At 46.4% G+C, this 10,765-nt stretch overlaps 1 protein-coding gene across 1 annotated transcript in view; it reads right to left on the reverse strand.

Annotated features, from left to right (window-relative positions):
* Positions 1 to 7,377, reverse strand: part of UBASH3B (ubiquitin associated and SH3 domain containing B) — a 648,856-nt gene extending 641,479 nt beyond the window's left edge. Inside the window, exon 1 of the mRNA XM_085647271.1 lies at positions 6,957 to 7,377. Coding sequence (XP_085503397.1) covers positions 6,957 to 7,084 — 128 coding nt within the window. The 5' untranslated portion in view covers positions 7,085 to 7,377. The remainder of the gene's footprint in view (positions 1 to 6,956) is intronic.
* Positions 7,378 to 10,765: the final 3,388 nt, after the last annotated feature.

Consider the following 10,765-nt stretch of genomic DNA (forward strand, 5'->3'; position numbering starts at 1 on the left):
ACCCTTCCAGACTACTCACCCCTGGAAGATAGACAAAAGATGGACCAGATGGAAACAAAGGCCACTTCATTGACATACAAAAAAATAGTATACAACTCTCCCAACCTGATAAACCCCCTGCGGACGGCTTGGGAAGGAGATTTAGGATTGCTAGAAGATGATGACTGGGAAGAGGCAATACAGAGTCCCCTAGAAGTGGCCATTACAGCCAGTTTCCGTTTGGTTCAATTGCTCATACTTCATAGGTCATATGCCTCTAGGACGCTACTGTATAGACTGGGACATGGTTCGTCCAACTATTGTGCTAGGGAATGCGGCAGCATCGGTTCCTTCTTTCATATTATTTGGGACTGTAAGAATATCAATGAATATTGGAAGGCTGAAATGAGAGTCATGACTGAGGTCACGGGAATCAAGATTCCAACCGAGCCACATTGGCTGCTATTGCGTGTTACAGGGGAGGAAAAATTGCCTAAATACACAACCATATGGTTAAGAGTGGCTGCGATGGTAGCAAAACTAAATATAGCTAGGAATTGGGGTGTAAGGCACACACCAAATCTAAGGGAATGGGAAAATGATCTGGATTGGTGCTCCGGGCCGAGAAGGTGATATACAGAGCCAGAGGATGTTCACACAAATGGGATAAAATCTGAGGGGATTGGAGGGTGTATCGCGGGTACTAAGGCGAGATGAGGGGGGCTAGACACTAGATCAGGGAGTAGATTTTGCTAATGATAGCTTTCGGTTTGTCAAGAGACACGAGAATTGTATTTACCTGAAAAAAAAGAGATGTTAACATTGGACTGTATAATCCCTGCATTATGATTATATGATCGGTACTGAGCTTTTGGTCAATAAAAAGAGTTTTAAAAGAAAGTGCCCTGATGGTGCCAAAAGTGGACGCATATGCTTGTTTAGGTGAAAACGGTGTAGCCACAATTTAATACAAACCTACTAATAATATTTATCACACTACTCCTTCTTGCAAATCACCCATTAAACAATGTAAGTGTAGGGCAGCAGGGGTTGATATGGAAACCATTACTTGCAGAGATTTTGATGCATACTCCAGTGTATTTCTGTCAATTCCCAATAAGTTGAAATGTATTCAAATCATAGATGTAATCCTATGGTGACTTTTAAAAATAGGCAAAAATACATTCAGTGCAATCTGCACCCAGTAATGTAAGAGCTTGAAGTACCAAGAGGACATAGACATTCTAAAACTAACCAGCACTTCCTCAAAATAATTTGGAGGTTCGCCCAAAAACTAGACCTCTTTGTTGCCGTACACTAAGTCACAGACAATGCACATTTTAGGAAAGAAATACCTCTTTCAAGATATATCTACCCAACTAAGGGCCCGAATCTGATCCTGTCAGGAAGGACTCCAGACGGGTTCCAGAACGAGCAAATCTGATTGGGAGCCTATGTTTCCGACCGAATCGTACCCCATTCTGAATGACCTAGTACGATGCAAAGATCTTGTCCGCGCAGACCGAATCGTTTCCAAACCTGATCCTGTCAGTCCGAGTTGTTCTGAGCCAGATCGTGCTGTATAATGGGGCCGGCTCTAGAATGAGTTAGTACGATGCCCGATTCTAACAGCCGTATCGACTCGGTTTTGGCGAGATGAAAAGGCTTTGGAAATCGGACTTCGGGGACTGTAGCAGGCTCCCCTTCACACAGGGCCCTCCAAATCGGTAGTGGGGGGTGCCCATGGGTCCCCCCGAACCAAGTAAGCACATTGTATCGGACACTATGGGGTGCCCGTCACAGAGTGCATGCTTTTCCCCACCCACCCCTTTTGCAATGGGAGCCTGTGTCCGCGTTTGGTACACAGGCTCCCATAGAGTTCAATGGGAGTCCGAGCGAACCGAGTACGTCACTATATGGATTCACCGGAATCGTTCGCACGGACTCCCGGAGTGTGATTCGCTTGGAAAGCTCTTCGGAACCGAGTTGTTCGGAGGGCTTTCCTAACTGGATCGGAATCAGGCCCTAAGTGTAAATACGCCTTCTCTATTCATGTTGGGCTGTGGAATCGTAGAAGTGGACTCACAGTTTACTCCTAAAGTGGATTCCACAATCGGTAACTCCAGATCCTGATTCAAGGAATAGTGATCTCTTCAAAGTTCTGGTTGAAAAGAGCACTTACGACTGCAATTTATGGATTTTTGCCATTGTTATTGTAAGGCGAAGTAGGAATACGGTTGCTGTCACAGGGAGAGCCATCGAAGTTAGCATTTTAAATGTAGTGAACACACATAAAGTTGTTTCTTCATGGATGTTCATAAACATTTGAAAGTTCCTTTAAAATACTCACTGCAATTTTAAAGGTATCTACATCAAGCAAGTGGTGCTATAGTGTGGGAGAACGCCCCAAACACCTATATTTTCCAAGGGTGTAGGGAAAAGGATTTCTCCACATCCAAAAGTGTACTCCGCATCAAGAATAAACAGATAAAACAATAAATGTACAATTACACATTGATAATCCCATATCTGCAGTTTGCCGATAGTAAAAATCCTCTATTTTGTGAATTTTCAGAAACTTGAAAAATGACCCACATGTTTCTCACATTTCTACATTTCCTGGTCTTCCAAACTTTTTAAGACTTGACCCCCTACGTTCCAGATCGGAAGTATTTTCACCTAAATGTTCTCAAGACACCTGGAGTATCCAAGTAATAATTTAAATATATCTGGAGATTTGGGCGGATTTCTGGCAAAAACATTTGGGTGTGACATGTTACTGGCACACCTGAGCACCTCAAGACAATTTTTGAAAATGCTTATAATTGTCTAGTGACGCGAAAAATAGCAGTATTGTGGTTTTCCTTTCTGCATCACTAACTGAAGATTTCATGAATCGGGTGGTGAACGTCATGTCCAACAATGCACACACAGTAATCACACTATTACTTCTAGCGCCTCATCTTAAATGAGACACTATGCCTTCTTGCTTCAGGGTACTTAAATTATCAAATTACCTAAATAAATGAAGTGTCCCTCCAAGCCCACAATAGTACAACAATGGGCATAAGGTACTCCCTGAACAGAAGAGTGGCTTTCCACAGCCCAGTTTTGCCTGGCTTCAAACTGTGCTTTGAGTACAATTTCAAATTGGCACAGAGATGGCCTGAACTTGCGCGAACAAACGGAGATGCACAGATCATTCTTCCTCTGTGAACTACCCTTTCAGGCATATTGGTGATGCACAGGAATAGTGCATCATTGTTACGTGCCACATATGTCTTATCAAAGACATATCGTGGACTCTCTCAATACTTTAATATTTTCACTATACTAATTCACCACTAATCCTTTATCGGTTCCGGAGTTGCATGCTACTCGCCGAAAAAGTGCTTCGACACCTTGTCAGGGGTAGTAAGCGCTATATAAATGCAAATACAATACAATACTTACAGTGGGATCTGAGTCAGCCCACTGCTCATTATTGATTGGCTTTCTCAAGAAATCGAATATGTTTGCCTCTTACTTGGTGGCTTACCCTCCTCGTCTTGTTTCTCTAACTCCCAAGGAGCAAAGATTCTTTATCATTGTTTTGACTGGATTACTTTAACCTTTGCACTGCATACATTCATAGAACTACTTACTTTCCTTCAGCTTTCCTTGTGTGTGCATGTGTTTTCTTGCTCCCTCCTCCATGTGCTACTTTCCATTGACATTCTCACCCAGGGCTCTAGTCTGCTTTTCCACCCCTTCTCAAACTTCGACCCCACACTCTCCATGTTGCTCCCCCCTCCACTTCCCATGTGCTTCTCAGGCACTACTCCATCTCACTCATGTTTGTTGCATTTATTAAATATTTGTAATTCCCCTGATAGTTTTTTGTTGCTCCCCAGTACTTCACCCCCTGCAGTTGCAGTCATTCACTCCATCCTCCACCCTCTCCACATTGCTGCTACTCCCCATCTCGTTTTTTTTTTTAAATCTCTTATGGCGAGTCCAGCAACTGCAATGTGATGCCCTTCCAAGATGAGCGTCTGTCATCTTGGAACAGTAAATGAAAACAAAAAACAGAATGTCTGTGGCTCCTCATCTCACCATGCATTTGGAGTTGGAGCCGCCATGGTGTAATGAAGCTCCTATGCAGGATGCATATGCATCATTGCGCTTTTTTTGTTTTTGCTGATCTGAACAGCACCAGCAAAAAAAGCAGTAGCAAAGCCAATAGGTCTACAATGCCAGAGCCAAAATATTGGCCTGTTTCTCAATGCATGAGAGAAAAGTGGTATTTTCTGACAATGCCTAAGGACACATCTTGAACCTCACCGTTGAGGCACAATAAGGTGCAAAGGTTTCTGCGGATTTCTTGGGTTTCTGTTCAGAAGGGGCGTCTTTCCTACAGCAGTGTCTGTCTTTCCCTTTGGAGATGGGGGAAAGACTAATCTGCATATTCTTGACAGATGTCTGTAATTGCATTTGCAAGCTATAAAACACTGGAATGGAATGTGTACATAATAACTGCTAATAGTTTAGATGAATGCATGCATTTCCATTCAGCTTTTTTTTGCCTTCTGTGTATATTCTTCAGAATCAGGTGCATCAGAAGCGCCAGGGCTGGCAGAAGTGTGAATGGAGTGCACGCTGAGCCTCGGTGAATGGGGACTTGAGAAGTTGAATCATTGTAATCAGGAACATGATGGATGGATGGATGGATGGATGGATACCGCGTATCCTTCCTCCTGCATAACGTCCAGGCACTATCTGACTCTGGAGGAGTGAGGTCACTAACAATGCAGCAGACACACCTGACAAGCAAGCAAGGGAAGAATCAATGGGACACAGCGCGCCCTCGCACGAACGTCTATGACGTATGACGCTGGGCACCCTTTCCGTGCCCCAAAGGATTTTGCTCGGATACCATTAGCACCACATTGGGGGGCATGATCAGCCACGACCGAACAATGACTGAAACAAATCGGAGGCTGAGACCAGACATGGACTGCCTGGGGAGAAACTGAGATAATGCTTGACAGGCAGCTGGCTCTAACGAGGGCGCGTGCAGAGGAAGTAGTCGCATGTCAGGCCTTCCTGACATACGAGTCTTCAACAGCCCCGCCAGCCAGCTAAAATAAACATTAGGCATTCGCTCCATTTCTTTTATTCTATTCTCCTTCCGGAAAAGACTTTCAACTAAAAAGAGGCAACAATGTAACCAAGTGATCCAATTTGGTATGAGAACAACTCGATGTGTATAGCGCCTGCTACCGAAATGTTGCCCGCTCCGATCTCTATAATTAACAGGTGGACTGTTATTCGAAATAGTCGGACGGTTCTCATTTTATCGACTTCCGAGAGATGAAAGGCGAAGTTCCCCCCACTAAGATTTGAACACATGACTTGCAGATCTCACCAGCTAGTGCTGACCGAGCCAATGCACGCTTGGGATTCTATTAACGTTTCAATACATTAGTGTGTGAAGATCTCTCTAGAGTCTAGAACATGTCGGATAATAAGGAGGAATAGATTGAAGTTAAACGTATTTGTTGCTTTGTCAAGGGCGGGCGTGCGCGAGAAAAACAAATCCCAATTAGCACAATATTTTTGTGAAAATAACCCGCCTACAACAGATGCAACCACATGAAAAAAGAAAGAAATATGGCGTGTTATTTAGTGATTACTACTGCAAAGATGTTCCCTACGTCTAAATACCTTTTAATGATAAATCCTGTATTCATTGCACTTCACAAAAAATAAACTGGCCAGTTTTGTCATCAGAAAGTCCTGTCGATACCACGCGCTGCCGTCATTAATCTTAATGTCAACGCTGCGGTGTGGCGTCTGGCGAGCTAACTAGCACCTGAGCGCCCTTCGGCCAGAGGTGACAGGTCAGCAGGCCCGAGGGCCCGGCCTTTCTCTGGACAGGGAGACTGCGAACGCCCCGACCCTCCCTCGGTGAGTCTCTCAACGCCAGGGACGCGTGCTACTCGTGACAGTGCTCCGTTGTCAATGAGCACTGCCAGCAGCGGCCACTCCCACCCTCCATCTCAGTGAAAACCGACACCCCTGCCTCTGAAACACTGCAGTGGGTGACACTGCATCCACCGCCGTGCTGCACGCACACACGCTTCCCTGCTCGTCAGCTGCTCTCTCTCGTGCACGCACACGTCTTCAGTGGCATAGCATCTCACGCGCACACACACAGCTCTCTGCAGAGCATCACTTACACCTCTGCTGTATAACACACACTTTCGCCTCTCTGAACAGCATTAAACTCACAATCACTCGCCTGCAGAGCCTTACTTGCACACATATACATACACACCTCTGCACAACATTACTACACACACACTCACTTGTCTTTGCGAAGCTTATCACAGCACATGCCGCCGCATAAGGGAGCTTTTATACACAAAAACATAAAAGTCGCACACAGCGTTCCAACAGTCCCTCTGAATCCTCTCCACACAGAATCACCGAAACACACCCCTAGGCACAGCATCTCACAAACACACACCTCTCGTATTCATGTGCTCCCCCACCACCGCACTCAAGTAACACAACCAGAGCGCCGCTAAAATGGAAGTCACTTGGCGCCTGAGTACTTTAGAAAACTGTTTGGTTTTCTGCTGCATTCCACGCCGCCCCCTGATGCTGTTCCTGTGATCCGAAAGGGGCTGTGGCCCAGAACACACATTATACATGCAAGGAATAAACATCAGCCTATGTTTATACATACAAGTAACAGAGACGCCCATCAGTGCACATGACAGCCAACAATAGCGGTGCCATTCCAGAGGCAGTATGGTTACAATACATTGTACCATACGCCCGAGTAGGGAAGCAATTCGCCCATTCGTGTCATATAAAGATATATCAATAACATGCAAAAAATACATCCTAGAAAATCCGTGCTCGGGTAGTGTACACGGCTGTGTTTAGTACATGCAGAGAAAAACACAAACAATCGGGCAGCCACTTACGCCCTGGCTTTCGGGAACCCCATTGACAGGAGAATGTCCAGAGACGATCCGTTTTTTATGGTCCCTGCCCTGTGCTGCCGGTTTCTCCTGGGGGTCACTTTCCCGTACAGATCTTCCTTCGCAGCCATGGCCCCCGTGTGTTCACAGCACCATGCCTCAGAGCCCAGGCATCACCGACCAGGGAAAGCCCAGCCTCGCTGCAAGAGGGAACTCGTGTTTCCACACAGCCAGCTTAGCATGTAATAATAACCGGCAGCTTCCTGGTGCAGCGGCGCGAGGGAGGCCCAGAGTCATAGGAAGTGACTGGCCTGCCTTCAGCTGACGGCCCGGCCCCTGCCGCTGCAACATGTGCAGAAAATATCCCTTGCAATTGCACTTCCTCTTCGAGGAGTCAGGAATTTGCCTGGGTAATTTTTTGAATGGATCAAAAGGCAGATGTCTTGTGGGCAGGCTTGTCTTCCTGTGCCAGCGCCCTCCCCCTCTCTCTTAAAGCGGCAGCGTGCGTGCCTTGCAGCACTCTGGGAGCAAATATGCAGCTTATGTACAGTTACAGCAAGGGAAGACAAGCACTGGCAAAGACACACGTCTGCTTTGGCAAGCTGGCGTCATAACCATTGCATCAGCATATAATTGTAACCGCAGGTAGGGGGTCTTTCCTAGATGACAAGTGTATTTATCACAGGAAAATATGATTCTTATTGACTCAAAGAAAATATATAATTGGCTTTGTATTACTGTAACCCGAAGATATAATAATTTTTTTAACACATATTGATGACTAAATGAAATACAACATGTTAAACAATGGAAAGAAGAAAATTCTCAAAGTAATGTTTTGACTCACCAGCCCTGGCACTGGGTGCACTTCTTTTCTAGTGAATGTGCCCATGATCATGAAAACAAGCATTTGCAATGCAATCGGTCTCGCTTTTGGGACCTTATATGTATTTAGCTATGCAGCACATTAGACTGGGAGCTGAAACATCTACTGTTCTTTAACACGGAATTCCGCAGAGTTACAAGAAACCCCTGCCAGGTTCAGCGGAGTTATTCTATTCCTGCCTGTCTCAGAATGAGATCCTTGGAGCCTAAAAACCTTTGTGAATCGAAGCACCGCCCCTCCCCGTGACAGAGCTGAAGGCACATTTTCTCATCCTAGACAACTTGACCAGTTGCCCACTTCCCCCACACCTTGCTGTAATATGTGTTTCTCTGCACAACCCTGAGGCCACACACCTCAGCACAGTATCCAAACAAACAGCACTTATGGGGGGGAAAAACTTTTACAGGCGGAAGAGTTCAATAACAAACTCAGTTATATTCTCTTGCAGTGCCCGCAAACAGGTCCGCGCTCCGAGGCAGGTTATCACACTCAGCTCCAGCACAATAACTACTTCAGCAGTCACGCTTAGAGCTAGCGCTCTGAATAACTCAGCAGTGGTTCTAGTTGGCCTAAAAAGGTCCAGGGAGAATTGACCCTGAGCACCTGAATTTCATCAATGTGTAATAAATACTTTTCATACATTGACCCACATGTCCCTCCTTATATTAACAACTGCTCTCTTCTGAGAATTAAGTTCCTATACCTCTACTGACCTCATTGCCCTTTACAAAGTCAATTCTCCCTGGACCTTTTTAGGCCAACTAGAACCACTGTTCTTTTCTACAACGTATCACCCCAGGTTCGCATATTGGGGTACCCTTGTCCTCCTAAAACACTGAATACCTCAGCAGTCACGCTCAGAGCTAGCGCACTGAATACCTCAGCAATCACATTCAGAGCTAGCGCACTGAATACCTCGGCAGTCACACTCAGAGCTAGTGCACTGAATACCTCGGCAGTCACACTCAGAGCTAGCGCACTGACTATCTCGGCAGACACACTCAGAGCTAGCGCACTGACTATCTCGGCAATCACACTCCGAGCTAGCGCACTGACTACCTCGGCAGTCACACTCAGGTCTAGCACACTGAATACCTCAGCAGTCACACTCAGAGCTAGCGCACTGACTATCTCGGCAATCACACTCAGAGCTAACGCACTGAGTACCTCGGCAATCACACTCAGTCAGAGCTAGCGCACTGACTATCTCGACAGTCACACTCAGAGCTAGTGCACTGAATACCTCAGAAGTCACACTCATAGCTAGCGCCCTGAATACTCCAGCAGTCACACTCAGAGGCATAGCACTGAATATCTAAGTGGCGTCAAGCTCAGAGTTAGCGCCCTGAATTATCCAGCAGTCACACTCAGAGGCATAGCACTGAATATCTAAGTGGCGTCAAGCTCAGAGTTAGCGCACTGAATACCTCAGCAGTCACACCCAGTGGCAGATAACTGAATAGCTCAGTGGCGTCAGACTCAGAGCCAACACACTGAATACCTCAGCAGTCGCACCCAGGGGCAGATAATTGAATATCTTAGTAGTGCCAGACCCAGTGCTGGTGTACTGAATGACTCAGCAGTCACACTCGGAGCAAGCGCAGTGAATGCCTGAGTAGTAACACTCAGGGGCAGAGAACGGAATAGCTCAGTGGTTTCAAATTCCGAACTGGCGCACTGAATACCTCAGCAATGTTACACTCAGCGACGGCACACTGAATACCCCAGCAGGCACATTTGGAGCTAGCGCACTGAATACCTCAGTGGTTTCAGGCTCAGACCCGGAGCACTGTATTCCTCAGCGCTCTCACAGTCAGTGACAACGCACTGAATAATACATCAGCGGTGTCACTCAGAGGCGGTGTCACACTCTGAGCTAGCTCACTGAATAAGTCAGCGGGGAAACACTCAGAGCCAGCACACTGAATACCTCAGCAGTGTCACACCCAGAGCCAACACACTGAATACCTCAATGGTTTCAGACTCAGAGCCGGCGCACTGAATACCTCAGAGATTTCAGACTCATAGCCAGCTCACTGAATGAATACCTCAGCGTGTCACACGCTGAGCCCGTGCATTGCTTTACTCAGTGATGTCACACGCAGAGACAGCGCACTGAATCCCTCAGCAGTGTCCCAGTCAGAGGCGGCGCACTGAATACCTCAGCGGTGTCATTTAGAGGCAGAGCACTGAATACCTCATCAGTGTCACACTCAGAGGCCATGCACTGAATATATCAGCAGTGTTTCACTCGAGCCAGCGCAATGAATACCTCAGCAGTGTCACACTAAGAGCCAGCCCACTGAAAACCAGCTAACATCGCTAGAGAGGAGACGCCATGCGTGTGCACATCGCCTGTCCAGGCGCGCACATGTCCTGCCCCCCTTCGGCCAAGAAACCGACAACAATAGATCTCGCCAAGGCGTGCAGCGTGCAAGCGCTGCGTCGCTAGGCGAGACCTAAAAAGAGGCATCTTTCACAGTGCAAGACAGCCAATGCCTGCTATATATGCTGTAGTGCACAAAAGCAAAATGTGAATGACAGCAGAACAGGCCAATGGATGAAGAGTGCAGACTTAAGCCTCTCTATGAATGAATAGATGTTAATTTTATTTATGATAAAGTGATAACGTTTTCTAAAGCACACTAAAACCCTTCCAGATACCTGCCCATGCCTGGAATGCCTTAGTTTGGCTGGAATTCAGACTAAACAAACAATCCTATGAACACTGGGCATCGATATTGAGGGACATGTGCAGCCCTCCCCCAAACACAAAGAAACAAACTCTGAAATAAATGTTCACAAAAGGCAAAAATCCTTGGTCTGATGCCCTATCTACAGCCCGCACTGAATTGCACCTTGACTTGTCCAACTGGGGGGATTTTATTCACCAACCGGGAACTTTAAAAAACATTTTAAGGAAACA

This window comes from Triturus cristatus, chromosome 3_2 (assembly GCF_964204655.1).
Source record: "Triturus cristatus chromosome 3_2, aTriCri1.1, whole genome shotgun sequence".
In the NCBI taxonomy this organism is placed as follows: Eukaryota; Metazoa; Chordata; class Amphibia; order Caudata; family Salamandridae; genus Triturus; species Triturus cristatus.